The sequence below is a fragment of the Heloderma suspectum genome, chromosome 2, assembly GCF_057233095.1.
Source record: "Heloderma suspectum isolate Gila_16-S chromosome 2, 16-S_ref, whole genome shotgun sequence".
In the NCBI taxonomy this organism is placed as follows: Eukaryota; Metazoa; Chordata; class Lepidosauria; order Squamata; family Helodermatidae; genus Heloderma; species Heloderma suspectum.
In genome coordinates, this window is record NC_139459.1 from 201,283,839 (window position 1) to 201,302,884 (window position 19,046).

The window sequence follows — 19,046 nt, forward strand, 5'->3', positions numbered from 1 at the left end:
TGCTGGGAAATAAGCATGTAATAGTCCTGCTCAGGAAGTACAGATCATAATGCAGGAAAATATATCCAGTATTGCAAATGAGCAATATGTATCAGTGAACCACCAGGGAAAGCAAACTTAGCAATTTGCAGTGTCCTGGAAGCAAGCTAGGAATCTCTCTCACTGTAGCGGACAGTGTATTTGTTTCCTCATTCAGTTTATCCCCTCTGCCACACACACACACCAACCATTGAAATGTGCCCCTCCAGATCAGCTAATGTACAGAAACTGTACAGAAACCACATGACCTTTTAGCCCATTTCACCTATTTGTTGCAAGGTCTTAGCTGGGGAAGGTTGGCTGTGGTAAAATATTGATGCTCACTTGACACCAACTGACAGCCCACCAATGTAAATGGAGCCCCACCCACCATCATCAGGCACTCCCTGACAGATTGCCCCCAACGGAATACAGCTCTCAGCAGGAAAAAGCTGCCCATCCCTGGCAACCTTTCTCCTACAGACTTCTCTGTGTTGCAATGACTTCCTAAAAATTTGCACAATCCAAAGTATCTCAATTATACATTTTTATTTTAAGGGAGCATTTGTTGCTCTCCTGATGGCAAAGAAAGATCTAAATCGGGGTGGGGAACCTTGGTCCTGGGAGCTAAATCTGGCCCTGCTGGGGCCCCGGTCTGGTCCTCTGGTGTTCCCCAGCGGGCCATGCCCCCTTCCCCAGGCCCCGCTCCTTTTCCCCAACCACTGATCGTTGGGGGGTTTCTTGGCTTTTGTGCAGTTTTTCCCCCCTATTCTAAGATGATGAAATGTTTCTCCCAAGACTTCTTTACTGGCAGTAACAGCTTTAAGATACAATAAAATACAAAACATACCAGCATATTGTATCTTTCCCCCCACCCATTTTGCCTTTGGCCCCATTGCCTTTGCCTTCAGCCCTGCTCACCACTCAAATCCAGCCTCTGAGAGCTCCTCTAAAATTGAATTCAACCCTTGGGCTGAAAGAGGTTCCCTACCTCTGTTCTGGAGTCTGTGGAGGTACAGCCACAGTCACTCTTGTGCTATACAGGCTTTAGGCTTCCACCATACTGCCAGTGATGAATGCGTAATTCTACCTACATATTTTCCTACCTCTATACTTTACTATTGTCATTTCAATGTTCCATAAGTCCAAGATTTGTGCCTGTAGTACAGATACTTTTTTAATCAAGCAAAGTACAGGAGGGAGTGTTTCAATATCCAGTATTCCAGCATCCAGTGTTGCAGTATTTGACATTTTTACCATAGGATTGTAGGGTCCTCCAACCGGGCTTGTTGTTGTTGTTGTTCAGTCGTTCAGTCGTGTCCGACTCTTCGTGACCCCATGGACCATAGCACGCCAGGCCTTCCTGTCCTGCGCTCTCTCCCGGAGTGTGCTCAAGTTCATATTCATTGCATCCGTGATGCTATCTAGCCATCTCATCCTCTGCCGTCCCCTTCTCCTTTTGCCTTCAGTCTTTCCCAGCATCAGGGTCTTTTCCAGGGAGTTTTCTCTTCGTATTAGGTGGCCAAAATATTGGAGCTTCAGCTTCAGGATCTGTCCTTCCAATGAGCACTCAGGGTTGATTTCCTTTAGGATGGACTGATTTGACCTCCTTGCAGTCCAGGGGACTCGTAAGAGTCTTCTCCAGCACCACAGTTCGAAAGCATCAATTCTTCGGCGCTCAGCCTTCCTTATAGTCCAGCTCTCACAGCCATACATTACTACTGGGAAAACCATAGCTTTGATTAGACAGAGTTATTTAGAGAGCAAACTACTTTACACTGAGGCAGACCCTTGGTCCATCTAGCACAGCGTTGCCTACATTGAATAGCAGCAGTTCTCCAACAGAATTCTTTCCCAGCCCTATCTAGAGATGCTGGGGATTGAACCTGGGGCCTTTTCTACGCAAAGCAGATGCTCTGCTGCTGAGCTATGCGCTCCCCCTATTTAAAGTGAAGTTGGGGCTGCAGCTTTTTCTTGGGAGGGGGTGGGTTCCCCAGTGCTTTTAACAGTTGGTTTCTGTTGCACTGAGCAGGGAGGTGGACTAAATGATCTCCAGACTTTGTCAATTCTGTGCAGCAGCCAGAAACTCCATCTGCAAATCTTTCTCCATCACAGCATTTCACAACAAGCCCCTCTGCTAAATTCCCATATTCTGTATAGATGGTAAGAGCACAGGGGCCCTGCCAGAAGAAAACATGGCAACCTAAGTGAAGTAAATTGGCCGTTGTCAAGAGCCAATCACAAACATAAACACTCATGATCATGCACAGAGCATGAATGCCATTGGAATACAAGTTATACAGGAAAACAATACCAGAGACTAGTATAAATGCAGAGTAAAGTGCATTTTCAATGCTCAGTCTGTCAATCCATGGCCAGGTAGGAAATTAACTACATTAGAATATCGCTAAGGAGGAGATGCAGGTATTCCAGCAGAATATCTATTGCCAGAAGCTGTACTTTGAAAAGGGTGGGTGGGGGAGCAGTGGGCTGGTAAAAGGCCATTGTCAGGAAACCAAGTCTTCTAGATCAACATTTTAAATTGTGTTCTGAAATAAAGGCCTTAATTTTACATAGAGAAGAACCTGGTAACCCAGAAGAAAAGGTGGTGGAATCGTACAAGCTCTAGAGGAAAATTTATTATTATTATTAGCATAACATGGAAATGCCTCAAATATGTGAAATCTTGATGTGGTGAGCGAGAGAGCGAGGAAGCATTTTGGGCTCTGGAGAGAAAAAAGCAGCCAATCTCATGACTCCACCTACGAGCGAGCGAGCAGCTGTCCCTCCCCCCGCTCCCCGTCTATCTTGCGAGACCAGAAAGCAAAGCAAAGCAAAAAAGGGGTGCGTGAAGAACCGGGAAAGGCTGTGAGCCTGTGCAGGGGGAAATCAATCAGAGCTCTGCATCCACTCTGGAGGGGATGGCTTGTGTTAAGCCGCATAACTTCTCCCCGTACAACACGCCACCCATGCTTTACCGCACCCAGTGGGCTTTTTGAAGAAATCCGGAGACGTCCTTCCCTTAAGAACACCCCCCCCCGCGCCCCCTTAAGGAGAGCTGCGCCTGCGTTTCCCTTTCCTCGCCGTTCTCAGAGCCAAGCGCGCGGCGTCCAGCCCTGGGAAGGAAGCCGCGACCTCGTTACAGGAAGCAATAGCTGAGATCGGGGCGGGGGCATTCTTCCTGCATTTGGCCGGAGGTGTGGCGTGGCCCTTGTTGCCCGCCGAGCCTCGACTCCCACCTCATCCTTGGCTTTGTCTCTCGCTCCTTCCTGCTTCCCCCAGAGGCAAAGCTTGCCCGCTGAGTGCCTTTCTCTCGCCTCGCCCACCCTCAGTCTTCAACATGCCCTTCTTTCAAAAGCTTTGTGGTGTGAAACCTTCCCCCGCATATTCCACACATAGCAGGAAGGAGGAAAACCCGCAGGAAGTCGCGGCGACACTTCCCCCTCATTAGGGATGTCTCCCTTTCTCGGGGTGGGGGTGGGGCGGAGACCCACTTCCAGGCTTATGTTCGCCTTGCGTCTTAAAGACTCCCGGTCTCAGGAGCCCAGCGGACTTGGGCGCTGCCCCCCTCTCCAGTTCGCTGCGTGCATAATTGTCCAAGACGTACAGGCTGCGGAAGGTGTTTGCAAGGAACTCACTGAGCAGAGCCAGATCCCCAGCTGGGCGTAGATAGCCCTGCTCTGCGGCTTTTTGCATGAACACACGGTTCCACTGATGTGGGAGATTTACCTGTTAATCATCGATACATTCTGGATATTTCTTTTATGCGGCTAACAAAAGTTGGGGGTTGCTTTTGCTTTAACTCCTATGTTAAATCTTTTGTGCTCAACACATGAAATCCATGACCAGTTGTTCAGACCTCATTTCCTTCATATACTTTTGTTAAAATTATGGAAATCTCAAATTACAGGGATGTGAGCCGTCCCTTTATTGCTCGCCTTGATTCTGCTAAATTGCGAATCTCAATCCGCTCCATGATGGGGGCATTATAATTTCGCTCAGTTCCTTGCGAGGGGAGGGTGTGTGTGTACGAGATTGACATATTCTTTGGCATTTGCCCTGAGGGAAGTAGGCCGAGCGTAATGTTTAAGGTTGTTTAAAACCCCGCAAAATCCGTTTCTCCTCTCCTTACCGCCACCACGCCCGCCGCACTCGCGCGCGCAATATGATGGATGGGTAACTGTTCGGTTTGGTCTTCTTTGTCTGGAGGATGCAAACAGCCTTTGGATGCTGAGGAGAGGAGGGGGGGGGTGTCGGGGCGGGGGAGAGATTACCTCATCCTATGCGCCCTGGGCCAATCGCTTTTCTCCTCCCGTGGCTTCTCCAGGCAGATTGGGGGTGTTTCGACCAACCACAAAAAGCCTTCGCCCGTCTCCATGGTGATGGGATTGTATATAGGGGAGCCGCGTTGGACGATGTGCTACAGGTTCTCTTACATCGACCTCCTAAGAGTCGCGCTGTAAGGAAGCACCCTTCGCCTCCTCCTCTCCTCTCCTCTCCGGCGCGATTTCTCCAAGCTCGGCGGCCAAGCAGCAACTATGGTGAGTCTCCACCGCAGTGGGCTTCGGAGAGGAGGGGCGGGGGCGGCAGCGAGGCAGCGCTGTGTGCAGAGGCGGGGGACCTGGCGGCGAGCGGCAGGGCAGGCGCTCTTCCGTCTCCCGCTCCCTGCGGACGTGCCCCCTGCCTGCCTTTCTTCTTCGCCATCTCTCTGCCTCTCCCTCCGCGGGGCCGCCGGCAGGCTTTGTGCGCCTCTGCGGCGGGTCTTTCCTCCCGGCGCTCGTAGAAATACCGCGAAGAGCTCTCCCCAGGCTGTTATGTCCGCCTTCCTTCCGCGCCCGCGAAGGGTGGACGATTCATTCTCACAGGCGGCGGCAGCAGCCCCTCTGCGCCGCCTGACGCAGTGGCTTCTGGCTGGGAAAAGGCGAGGGTGGCTCCCTGCCCCCATGGCGCGGCTTGCCTGCCTGCCTGCCTGCCTGCGTCTCCAGCTCCAAGCCCTCCCAGCTGCGCGTGGACAGAGGAGGGAGGCGATGTCAGCGGGAAGCGAGAGTCCCAGCCACAGGCTCTGCTTCAATCCGGACACAAGGAAGGGCCGGTGGCGGGGGAAGCCATCTGCAATTCAGGCTATCTCCCTAAGCACATTTTTTCGAAGAAAAGCCTCACTGAAATCAATGGGTTTTACTTCCGAGTAAACGTGACTAGGATCGGACTGCCGGTGGCGTTAAAATAAACAACAAACACAAAAAGTCTTGTGGCAGCCTAAAAACGAAAGGTTGGATCCATATTTAGCCATACTTTGAGTAGACCCATGGAAATCAATGCGACTTCAGTTAGTCATTATGCTTAAGGGGGCAGCCGTAGTCATTACTAACTTAAGTCCCATTGATTTGAGTAGGTTTACTCTAAGTATGACTAAATATGCATCCAACCCTAACAAATTTATTCTGGCATAAGCTGTTGCAGACACCATCTACTTCATCAGATGCATCTCATGAAGGGGACAACATCCATGGAAGCTCATGCCAAAATAAATTTGTTAGTCTTTAGAATGCCACAAGTCTTTGTTGTTTGTACTGCAGCAGACTAACAGGCTTGCACCTCTTAGCCTTCTGGTGAAAAACAGATGGATTGTATGGTTCACTTGAAGCTTCAGTATCTTTTTTTCCTTCTTGCCCCCTTTAAATAAACGTATTTGAAAAGATGGGAGCCCTTGAACAGGAATGCTATTAAAATATTAAGTGTGATTTATTATTGTGTCAGCCATTTGGAAGAAAAAGAAGGGAGCATGACAACAGTTAGCATGGACCAGCTGTGGTGATGGGTACTGGGTGGTGGATGTGGAGTTCTTACTGTAAAAGCCTTACATCTTATCGGAAAAGGTGTCTTGGCTGCAAACTTATACACACTTGGGAGTAAGCTAAGCTTCATTGAGCTCAATGGGACTTACTTCTGAATAGACATGCATAGGATTATACTGTGGGGAAACTGCAGCCAGCGCAGGAGTTTTGAGCTCCTTGTATGTAGTAGAGGGGATCATCTTTGCAGAGGAAGCCACGCCCTTGCATTGCTTCAAGAGATTCTGCATAAAGAACAGCATTGTTAAAGGAATCTGTGCCAAGATGGGGGGAGAAGGGGGGGACCCGTTGAGTATCACATAGGTTTGAAATGGCAGTTCCCTCCCTGTTCCAGCCCACATGCCCTGAAGCAGATTGGTCTGTCAATGAATAGAAGGCAGAGGGTGATGGCTGACGGAGCAGACAAAGAGGGTGGCTCCTCGGGCAGATGTGACCAGAATAATTATCGAGAGACAGTGCTGCATTGTAACTGTATTGGTTTCTGTTTTCAGCAAGTGCCTTCCACATCGGTTACACTTAACTTTCATTTATGCATTCTCGATATTGCAAACGCTTCTAAGACTAGGTTCCCATCCCCTTTTAATGTATTTAACTGCATGAGCAGTTAAAAGTGGATGGGGACCTAGTCGTTTTTTAAAAACACTATTGTATGTAAAAAATGCATTATCAAATTCATGGAAAGAACAGACCTTGTTCACTGTCTCTGCTAAGATCACGCACCACCTACAATCATGCTTCCTTGGCATGTGATAGAGAAGATTTGTTTTCTGATCCAGCCACCTCATTGATTTATTTCATTCCCAAGCATGTTCTCAGCTGAACTGAAGTCAGAGGAGGGAAAATTGGCAAAACAGCATAATGAGATCATGCTGGGAATAGACCCGGCTGTGTTAATCCATTGCAGATCACAGACACTAGCCGTCAGCATAGGCGTAGACAGCAAAATAATGGCTAGGGGTATGTTCCTACTGCAGAGTATACCCATTGTTCCTGGACAGGGTGTGGCATCCCTTGGCATCTTTATGGCTTAGACTTGTCAGGTGACAAAATGTTCCTCAGAACAATGGACACACATAATGTGAGAGTACCTGGGGCTGAGCACACTCCACTTGCAAAGTGGGGAAAAAAGGATTAAGCCTGAGGCTAAGGGGTCACAGGGCTTGATTCTTCAGAAAATCTGGTCTCTGCTGTATCTTGTAAGGTTGGGCATTCATGGATACAATTTTGTCTCTAGTTCTCCATAAGCACCAACACAAAAGGACAGTTGGGCAGGGAGTTGTCTGAACACATCATTCATAGTATTCAAGTAACAATGGGGTGGGTGTGGCAGCCAAGCATTCAAAGATATGATGCTACTAAATCCTTCCATTACCTTGGCTTACTTACTCTCCAGCTGAGGGGTATGATGGCTTTTCCACACATTTATTTTTGTTTCCAAATCCCCATTTGAACAGCATGTTTTTTGAACCATTAACCAGTTACACTTTTTCTTTCTTTGTCATATTGCCCTGTGCTTTTCCCCACATGAGAATCAACTAGAAAGCTTAGGATCACTGACTTCTTATTTCCATATCAAAATAAAAATCAAATTGATATTACAAATGTAGCTTTTTGGTGTTTTATTCAATCACAAATAGCAGGGTTATTAAAATAGCCCCTCCCCCAATTAAAACCTAATTAATAGACTGTACCTATGCCATTTCTTCACCTTCAGCGTGAGTGCATCTCCATCCACGTTGGCCAAGCCGGTGTCCAGATTGGCAACGCCTGCTGGGAGCTCTACTGCCTTGAGCACGGCATCCAGCCTGATGGGCAGATGCCCAGTGACAAGACCATTGGCGGAGGAGACGACTCCTTCAACACATTCTTCAGTGAAACGGGAGCTGGCAAGCATGTCCCCAGGGCCGTCTTTGTAGATCTGGAACCAACTGTGATTGGTGAGTGTAAACCCCATATTGCTGAGTCTGAACTTCCTCCAAAGTACTAAAATAGCCCTCCTGGCGCCCTCTAGATGTGTTAGATGACAACTCCTATCATCTCCTACCAGAATGGCTAGTGTCCATAATGGATGATGGAAATTGTAGTCCAACACAACTCAAGGGGACTTGTTTGGGGAAGGCTGGACTAAAGATTGCCAGACCTTGGGTACTGTGATTTTCTAAACATGGATTTCTCCTGTTACAATAAAACCTCTAATAAACCATGAAATATCGCAAAACTGTCCTCTATTTCACTTTGAAAAAATTGGTTTACATAAGCTCCAGTTAACAAATTGAACATGAGTACCTAACAGAATTACTTTGTGGTTATACACTTAGCAGCCGATGATGCCAAGACAGATAACAGTGCATCTTGGCAAATAAAGCCTAAAAGAACTGGCTGCCTCACAGGCAAGCATCTATCATATTGTAGGAAGATAATTAAAGTTCGTACATCTTCATCTCTCCACAGATGAAGTGCGCACAGGAACCTACCGCCAACTCTTCCACCCCGAGCAGCTTATTACTGGGAAAGAAGATGCTGCCAACAACTATGCCAGGGGCCACTACACCATCGGCAAAGAGATCATTGACTTGGTCCTCGACAGGATCAGGAAGCTGGTAAACATATTTTGTCTTAAGGATGATCTGTGGAGGACAGAAAAACAAGCAATAAACAACATAGATTACTGTTGCTTGTTTTTCTGTCTTCCACAGATCACAGGGGATTACCACATTGCAAAGCTTTACAGTCAAAGAAAATATCCATTGATCGTAGGTAATCTACTATCACTTTACCTAGGTGATAGAAGGTAAATACTAATTATGACAGTGCTGTAGGCCTTCTTCTGATATTGGTGATAGAAAAATTACAGAATAATTAATTACATTTCTATACCACCCAATAGCCAAAGTTTTCTGGGTGCTTCACAACGTTGAGAGAACACCACATAATGCAATGGACTATAGATTGGTACATGTACTTCTAAAAAAGGAAGATGGCCAGCATGAGATGGAATAAGGAGGCATTTATTTTCCCATGCTGTCTAGATGGTTATTAATGAAATAATTTACAGTAATATTAATTTATTCCAACAGGCTGACCAGTGCACAGGTCTCCAGGGTTTTCTGGTCTTCCACAGCTTTGGTGGTGGTACCGGCTCTGGTTTTACTTCCTTGCTGATGGAGCGTCTGTCTGTTGACTATGGCAAGAAGTCCAAGCTGGAATTCTCCATCTACCCAGCTCCTCAAGTCTCCACTGCTGTAGTCGAGCCCTACAACTCCATCCTGACCACTCACACCACCTTGGAGCACTCCGACTGCGCCTTCATGGTAGACAATGAAGCCATCTATGACATTTGCCGCAGGAACCTAGACATTGAGCGCCCCACTTACACCAACCTGAACAGGTTGATAGGTCAGATTGTGTCCTCCATCACAGCCTCCCTGCGATTTGATGGCGCCCTGAATGTAGATCTGACAGAATTCCAGACCAACTTGGTGCCCTATCCCCGTATCCATTTCCCTCTGGCCACCTATGCTCCGGTCATCTCTGCTGAGAAAGCTTACCATGAACAGCTTTCTGTAGCAGAGATCACCAATGCCTGCTTTGAGCCAGCCAACCAGATGGTGAAATGCGACCCTCGTCACGGTAAATACATGGCCTGCTGCCTGTTGTACCGTGGTGACGTGGTTCCCAAAGATGTCAATGCTGCTATTGCTACCATCAAGACCAAACGTACCATCCAGTTTGTGGACTGGTGCCCCACTGGTTTCAAGGTTGGTATCAACTACCAGCCCCCCACCGTGGTGCCTGGGGGTGACCTGGCCAAAGTGCAACGTGCCGTCTGCATGCTGAGCAACACCACAGCCATTGCTGAGGCCTGGGCTCGCCTGGACCACAAGTTCGACCTGATGTATGCCAAGCGTGCCTTTGTCCACTGGTACGTTGGGGAGGGGATGGAGGAAGGCGAGTTCTCTGAGGCTCGGGAGGACATGGCTGCCCTAGAGAAGGATTATGAAGAAGTGGGTGTGGATTCTGTTGAGGGAGAAGGGGAGGAGGAAGGAGAGGAATACTAAAGTAAAATGTCACAATGGTGCTGCTCTTACAGGGAATTTTAAGCTACAGTGGTGAGAAAAAGTTTGTGAACCCCTTAGGAATGTCACATATTTCTACCTAAAATGTTATTAGATCTTAATTTAACCCCATAATCCTTGATAAAGAACAATAGGTAAACTGATTAAACAAATGACACACAAACATGGTGCTTTTTCAACATTCATTTATCCACAACTGATTCAACATTCAATATCCATGTGAGAAAAAGTATGTAAATCTCTTGATTCAGTACCTGGTGGCACCCCCTTGAGCAGCAATGACTTCAAGTAAGCATTTCCTGTAACTATTGGTCAATCTCTCGCATTGGTTTGGAGGAATTTTGGCCCATTCCTCCGTATAGAACTACTTCAGCTCAGTGACATTTGAGGGCTTCCTTGCATGAACAGCTTGCATCAGGTCCTGTCATAACATTTCAATGGGATTTAGATCCGGACTTTGACTAGGCCATTCCAAAACATGGATTTCTTCTTCTGCAGCCATTCTTTTGTAGATCTGCTTGTATGTTTAGGATCATTGTCATGTTGCGTGACCCACTTTTGGTTCAGCTTCAGCTCATGGACGAATGGCCTGACATTCTCCTCTAGAATCTTCTGATCCATTGCAGAATTCATGGTTGTGTCAATGATGGCAAGCTGTCCAGATCCTGAAGCATCAAAGCAGGCCCAAAGCATCACATTCCCACCACCATGCTTGACAGGTGGGATGAGGTTCTTCTATTTGAACTCAAGTGTTTGTTTTTTGCCAAACATAATGTTTCTCATTGAGGCCAAAAAGTTCTGTCTTTGACTCATCTGTCCAGAGAACATTGTTTCAGAAGTCTTGGGGATCATCTATGTGATCTTTAGCAAAGTTCAGATGGGCATCAATGTTCTTTTTAAAAAGCAGTGGTTTCTCCCATAAACACCATTCTTGTTCAGTCTTTTTCTGATTGTTGAGTCATGAACAGTCACATTAGTCAAGGAGAGAGTGGCCAGCAGATCCTTGGATGTTACTCTGGGATTCTTTTTGACTTCCTGGATGATGCGCCGGTTTGTTCTTGGAGAGATTTTGATAGGACGACCACTTTTGGGTAGAGTGACTGTGGTCTTGAGCCTTCTCCATATGTAGACTGTCTGACAGTAGATTGGTGGAGCTCTAAATCTTTACAAATGGGTTTATAACCCTTTCTAGACTGATGAACAATAACTGCTTTTTGGAGGTCCTCAGAGATGTCTTTTGATTGTGGCATGATGTATGGTGAAGACCAAACTCACGAAGTTTCTGAACCTTTTATAGGGTGGGGCCTCCCAAACTCATCCCCAAAGATCTAACTATTTACTTAAACACCTTATTCAAATTATTTCCTTTAAGTGAGCTGATACAACCAGGGGTTCACTTACTTTTGCCCATACCCCGACTCTTAAGTACTCATTGTTTGCCTACTTTATGCAGTGGTTTATTTCACAAGACATGGAATTGATTAATGTAAACCCTATTGGATATTTAGAAAAGGACTGGTTATGATTTATGAAGGCTATCATGGTAAAACTATGGAATTTCCATAATTATTATTAGGGTTCACAAAGTTTTTCTCATCACTGTATTTAACAACATTCAAGTTTTGGTCTGATCGGTTAATTTATGTAGCAGTGTAAATTCAGATACCATTGTTTGCCCTACAATAACTGATCTGTTCTTTAAACATGAACGTTTTACAGACCCAACCTGACCAATATTGTTATGGGTTTGTGAATAAAAGGCATTCCCTGTCCTAGAGGATTAGTGTCTTGTGTCTTTGTTCTAAATACTTATAGTGATATTCTAAGTATTTCAGGGTTTCGATAGGGAACTACTAGAGCAATTCTATTCTCACATTATCCTGGGAACAATGACATGACACTATTACAATGGTGGAACAGCTGCCATATGCAACATATACTCAGCCCAGGAGTGGGAGGGGAAAACATACAAACAGAAAATGCAAAAATGGTGGGAAAATGGCAGGCTTGCCCATGGCATCTCTGGGAAGTCAGCTATGGGAATCAGAGACTATTGATGACAAGACCCATATCTCCCAGAGCTGCAGAAGGAGCCAACTGATGGCCCCCAGGGCCATCTCAGTTATGATACCATGCCTCCAACATCCAAGATATGCAGAAAACTAGGCAGCACACACAGGCAAGGAAGCCTTGTGATGTTCTCTGCTAAAGGAGGTACAGACATGCACAGGAGTGGGTGGGTTCAAATTCCCCCCATGGGTAAAACATTGTACCCCACCCCCATTTCCAATAGAAGACATAAAACCAGACAGTGGGAAAAAGCAAGCGAAATATGAAGTGCAGTCTGCAAAGCAAGCACAAACATACTCAGGAGGTTACTTGCTCAAATCCACATGGGATTTTTGTTTGCTTGTTTCCTTGCCTGGGAGCCATCATCCACTGAAAAGGGGGTGGTCAGTACTGTTGAGGAGACACATGAACAAATGCAGACATACTTCCCAGTGCATTGGTTCATATACCCCCAGGAAAAATGCATCCCACACCCAAATATTGGCTAAGGAAGTCTGGGACAGGATGCTCCCGTTGTCTCACTATGGAGGAGTTAGCACTGCACCAGGGCCAGGATCCATGTGACATTGTGGTCTAGGAATACATCAGTAGGGATTTCTGTCATGCAAGCATTTATTTCTATACCTCCCAATAGCTGAAGCATGCAGCAGGCAGGGGGCAGTGGGAAGGGCCAGGGGCTTTGGTCACTGAGCAAAGGCAAGGGAGCAGGTTGGGGAGCTTGTGCCATGCCAACCAGCAGGAGGAACCATAGTGCAGCAGCAGAGCAGAAGGTCCCGGGTTCCATCCCTGGCATCTCCTGGTAGGGCTAGGAAGGAATCCTGCCTGAAACCCTGGAGAGCTGCTGCCAGTCAGTGTTGACAATACTGGGCTAGATGAACCAGTGGTCTGTCTCAGTATAAGGCAGCTTCCTATGTTCCTAAGATGGGGGACTGGCTTTTCCTGCTGGCATTCTCCTTCCCGACCAGGGGTCCCATCAGGATTGTCACCATTCACACAGCTGATTCCAGTTCCTGTTTCCTGTCTTGTTCTATCCCCACACTTTCCTCCCTTTTTAAGGCTGCAATACTGTGCATATTTACATGGCAGTAAGTCCCACTGAAATCAGTGGAACCTACTTCAGAGTAGATCCACATAAGATTGTTCTGCATAACCATGCCCCTCTCTGTCACACATTAACCTGGTTAAGGTGGTGGGGGAAGAACCCTTAAGTATTGGTTGTGAAGAAAATGCTAAGAAGAAGAAAGACCAGAAACAAGAAGGGGAAAGGGTGAAGGAGGAAGTGAACATGGAACATCAAATTAAATACAAGCTATACCAAAAAAGCAGGATGTCTAATTCTTTAGGAGGGAACTGGAACCCTAGTTCTAACCCAGAAGGTTCCTATGTTACTAAACTCTGGCATGATATATCTGATCTTCATTAGTAAATCTGAAGTCAAGAATTCTGGATATCCTTTCTTTCCAAATTGTGAGTGAACTGCAGTAGGTGCAATTTAATGGGAAACTGTTGATGGTGTTTGTTAACCTACAGGGATGATTGGAACTTTTTCTTCTGTTGAGGACCGCATACCCTTGGGGTCCAAAGCTAGTGGGGGGCAGACCCAGAACCCAAAGTGGGTGGAGCCATTTCCTTTCTGTCTCTTTCTGACACTCCCTTTTCTCTCTCTGTCTTTGTCACCACCACCCTTCTCCCTCTTTCTCTCTGTCCAACTAGCTGCTTGGGGAGGGTCAGATCACTCTTGCCAAATGTCTGATCACTTGCAGAGGGCTCTTGAAATTAGGCTGAGAGCCACATGCAGCCATAGGACTGCAGTGTGCCCACCCCATCTGACCTGTAGAAATGCTAGAATGGCAGTGTTGAGTGCCAACTTTGCCACTTGTCTATTGGGTATCCAGTAAAATCCAAATGATATATTTATGCACCAGAGGGATGATTGTGGCATGGGTTTGGAGAGCAGTAGAAAGAGCAGGAACCAGACACAGGAACAATTATTTTATTTTTTTGTACCTCAAGATGCCACATTAGCTAGCAGAACATTGAAGGAAACTGCTTGGGCTTGCAGGTGCATTTGTCTTCTTTAGGCTGTGGATGGGTGCTTGTGCTTCCTGCTCACTTTGGCTGCAAGGCTGGAGGCTGCTGCATGCAGAGGAGGGCAGGAGTAAAGCAGAGTGTTAGGGCATTCTGATTATTTTTTTCCCCTCTCAGCAAGGTCCTGTTTTACTGCAAGCTTTATGTGAGCAGATTGTCTGAATTCTTCTGCAATCTGAATCTGAAAAACAACAACAACCTGAAGGCTTCTGCTCTACCACTGGCTCAAAGCTGCTTTAAAAAATAATTCCAGAATCCATATTTGTGCCAACCAAAAGATCACAAAAAAATATGCAAGCTTTCAAGATCTCCAGATCTCTCATCAGGAAACAATCCTCTTCTCTTTTCTACCTTTAGAATGTCATGGGACTCAACAGAACATTAAGCATTTGGGTTTGTTCTTATACAGGGGAGTTCTCAACACAAAAAAACACCATTCATCAGGAAATGAGTAAGCTAAAAAGTTGTGGTAGTAATGCTAGTTTCATATATAAAAATGAGCAGGCATGTAGGATGCTAAGAGAAAAGAATGACCTCTGCCTGAGATTCGGACTATCTAACAATCTGGCATGAAAAAAGTGTGAACATCTGGCATGAAAAAGGGCACACACAAAGGAATCTGTGTGAAATGTTTGATCAAAGAAGAAGCTTTTTAGAGGACACAGTAAGTACAAAGTTTAGTAGGATTTACAGGGGGGTAAGGAGGGGCAGCATCCCTCTCACAAGCACTGCTGGCTGCTGTATTTACATCCCAGCACCACCCAGCACCACGCCACCAGTCAATCAGCTACATGGGAGTCAGGGCAGTGCCATGAACAGGAACTCAGTGGCAAGAGCAGAGAGGAAAAGCAAGCTCCCAGGTACAGCAAAAAAGGAACTACATTTCCCAGCAGCCCTTGGACAAAGACCAAGGTTGAAGCACTGCTTTCATAGCCTGGGCAAGACAGAGGAGATTGATTCAGGGCACTGTCATGGATCAGCACCCTGAACCATCATCCTCAGAGGATTCTGATCCCTCATCCCGAGAAGAGGCTCTGCAGTCAATAGACTCAGCCACAGAAAGGCATCATGAGGCATCTATTTCCCCAGGACCAAGTTCTCCAGAAGAACCACAGGGAGCAGTGCCCCCCCCCCATATTCAGAGGAGGCTCCACTACTGTCCTCAGGCTCTGAGGACTCGGGCCATGAAGACACTAGCGTGCCACACCCATTCCCATCTTGTTGCAGCCTGAAGCTGCTAAAACAGAGCAGGTCCCTTTAAGCGTCAAAGCTTCCATAGAGGCAGAGCTAGAGCTAACCACCCTAAAGCCCAGTAACCTCTTATTTAAGCTTCACTCTGGCTCTGACTTTCCTTGAGTCAACCCTGTCTGGCTTCCAGCCCCAGCCCCACTTGGAGCTTTCCACAGTGCTGATTGCTTTCCGTCTTGCTTCCTGAGGAACCCGACCCCTGCTCCAGACCTGATCCACGGCAGAATCCTGCAACCCAACAGAGCATAATCAGAACCCATGGCCTCAAATGGTACAAGCACCCAGAAAGAAATTTGGGGGTCCCCCCAGCAACACCCCTGAAGGGCACAGCCCCAATATGATGACAGCTGCCACATGGTTCTAGGTTGCCTGAGGGGGATATGATCAGGTGTGCCATTATGGGCATATCCTGGCAACATCATTGCCCAAGATGGTCCCAGAATGTGCCTGGCAATGGCTCAAGTAGGAAACCATTGCCTGCTCGGGAGCTAGGAAGCCGCTAAGGCCCTCATCATGGCCATGGGCCACAGTCCACACTGACCAATCCTGGAGGGGAGTTCCGTAGCCCCCAAAACTGACATCTGGGTGGGAAGGAATACAGAATGGGATGGCCCAGAAGATCCACAGCCACACTGTGGTTTAGCTTCTTCCAGTGGAAATTCAGGAGCATGTGTACCAGGAGCATCATCAGAGGGTACCCAACCACTACCTGCCAGCCTTCTATATTCCCATGGTCCAGGTGTGGGAGAATGTGGGGATGCCCATCTTCCGAGAGAGGAGTTGCGAAGGCAACGGCCCAAGTGCAGGAAGGCAGGGAGGGCACAGGCAGGGTGAGCTCCGCAGCTGTGCTGTGACCTGCTCATAGCTTTCTCTCCCAACCCCCCACAACTGCCATGGCTGCTGCAGCCAAACAGATCCCCAGAGACACACTAGTGGTGGGGGATGCAGGGACGAGGGTTGCTTTCCCTCATGCCTTGCTATAGCAGAGCCATATACAACACTTTGCTGCTGCCACCTCCTGGTGCAGATTAGCTTGCAGGGAGGATGATATCTTTCCTTCCCTCTGTTGGGAAGCAGAGGCTGCGGGGAGAGGCCACTTTTTGCAAGCAGGCTTGGGAGGGAAGTGTATGGTGCTCGCTGGATGAGGTAGGTGCCCTGATGTGATCTCCTCACTAGGAGGATGGTGTAACTGGCCCTGGCCAGCTGGGTTGTCTGCCTGTGGCTGGCCCTTCTGGCCTGTTGACCATGCCCTGATCTCACAGTATGGCTAAGGCTGGGCCACAAAGGAGGGAGGTTGCCTGCTGGCCCGGATGCTACTCCTCTGTTCCACAGTTTGCTGCCTTGGACCCTGGCACCTGACCAGGCAGGGGTGCATCTTGTCCAGCCCGCTGACGACCTGGGTGGTACTGCATCAATTTGGGGGACCCCCTCCAGTGTAGCCTAGGCTGGCACCCAGGGGCCCAGTGGCACCTTGCAACCATTGAGGGCCACCAGGCAGGCTGCAGCATGAGGTGCATCACCTCCACAGGACCTTGGATCAGAGTGGGCATTCTGTGATGTCTGAGGAAAGAGCAGCTCTGAACTACTGGCTGGGCCTGATCCTGCAGCAACAGCAGGCAGTGCTAAAGGCATAGCTGGCTGCCCTGACCACATTTGGTGTGGAGAGATCATTTATTTAATGTTTTATTCATTTAAAAAAAAATCTTGGCCACCTTTCAGGGCAGAAGCCCTCCCAAGGCAGCAGTAAAGAAACATATAAAATTGGCATGATATTAAAATGAAATAAAACAGTAAGAATGTACTAAAGAACAGCAATAAAAACAATAAAACACATCACCCTGACCCTGACAGATGCAAACACCAAAAAAATCCTAAGACTGCTATCCTAAACACATGTACTTGGGAGTAGGTCCTATCAAACTGAGTAGGGTTTACTTCTGAGTAGACATGTGCAGCATAGACCCCCCACCTGCATAGCACTACCTTGTGCTGTATACTGCATAAAACCCCCATCTGTTTCTCCACAATTTCAGACAAGGGAGGGAGTAAATATTTTAAATAAATAATGAAAAGGAAGTAAGGAGCTGGGTGAAATTTGAGATGAGAAAGGTGAGAAGAATGAATATGCTCTGAGAGGACAAGCTCACATTTGCAACAGAAAATGCCCAAAGAAGGTGTATTCACAATAAACCAACATGCCTCATCTGAAAACACTTCATAAAGCACTTCAGAAAGAGGAAATTTAATTTTAACACAAATGCTTTAAGTTAAAATATTGTCCAGTTATGTCACACTTCTGTAGCAAGCATAGTCAGATAACAATATGACTGGGAAAGAGGAAAGCCTTTGGAAGAAAAGAAAAAAATCCCAGCTTGCCACAGCAGAAGACTGTAGTTAACTTGCTTAAATTTCATGGGTAATTGAAGCTCTTCTGCGGATGTATATTCGGGGTTAACGGGACAGTCACAGAGAGGTGACTGTATTTCATATTATCATTATCACATGTTCCACTACCCATCAGCAAAGTGAATGCTGCATGTATGTGATTCAAAAACACCAAATACAACCAATGATAGAAAGACAAATTAATCCATGGTGTATTTATTATTAATCTGCTTCTATTCTTTTCCATATTTGAAAGAACTGGACTTCAGAGAACTATAGATAGGTCAACTACCGAACATAAGAAAAATGCAAGATATTATGGTAACCCAAGCCAGGCTGGTGATGGAAGCTCTATTCAAAAACTTCTATCTATCTATCTATCTATCTATCTATCTATCTATCTATCTATCTTTACTGGACTGTACCGCTCAATAAGATCCTCTCAATAAGATAAGTTAGACACATTAGCAGTGGCTTGCTGACACTCCTCTGCAAACAATCCACAGCATGCTATGTTCTCAGAGTCTGAAAACTGTGTATCATTAATAAAAGTAAACAAAAAACAAAGGCAACCTTATTAGGCATAAGAAAATATCCAGAACCCATATCATGTAATTATTATTAATTCTTCTGATCCTAATTGGCCTAATAAAGGCATGACTCAACACAAAAAATGTGCAAGCTTTCAAGATCTCCAGAAAGCATTAAAACATTAAAATAAACCAGGAAATTGGGTTATTAAGCACTTACAATGTGAGGAAACATCAGATCAGAGATGGTAGTGATGAAGAGAATGAGGGAAATATGAGTCACATTATTTGATCTTTGTGAAAAAAACCCAACTCATTAAAGCCTTTAACAGCCTTAAAATTATATTCAGATGGGAAAATCAAATCCAGACAGCTATTTATTTGGAGCCTGGTGTTGGGAAGGGGAGAAGGTTGGCATAATTTTAGTTCCTAGCTAAACAGTTCCACATAATTCTGTGCCTATATGTATACACACACACACACACACACAAAGATCTATGCATGCTATGTTTTATGTTTTACAACTTCTAATTATGTTGTATTGATAATAGCAGTAGTATAGACACATATGATATTTCATTTCAAAAAGCAAATCAAGCCTATTTAATTATGATTAATTAATTATGGTAAGGGGACAAGTCCTTTCTAGATTTACATACAGAGGAAGAGAAAGAAATGCTATTCATTTAAAATTTTGGCAAGCTTACAACATAAGCAGTTGTAAATATTATTCTAGCATATCTAAGACTGTAATCCCATGCACACTTATATGGGAGTAT

The 19,046-nt window shown here is 46.2% G+C and overlaps 1 protein-coding gene across 1 annotated transcript; it reads left to right on the plus strand.

Annotated features, from left to right (window-relative positions):
- The first annotated feature begins 4,440 nt into the window (after positions 1–4,440).
- TUBA1A (tubulin alpha 1a) lies at positions 4,441–11,721 on the plus strand. The gene is made up of 4 exons (XM_084837323.1): positions 4,441–4,559; positions 7,585–7,807; positions 8,322–8,470; positions 8,948–11,721. Exons 1-4 carry the CDS (start codon positions 4,557–4,559, stop codon positions 9,926–9,928), a joined length of 1,356 nt encoding a protein of 451 aa, XP_084693449.1. The 5' UTR covers positions 4,441–4,556; the 3' UTR covers positions 9,929–11,721.
- Positions 11,722–19,046: the final 7,325 nt, after the last annotated feature.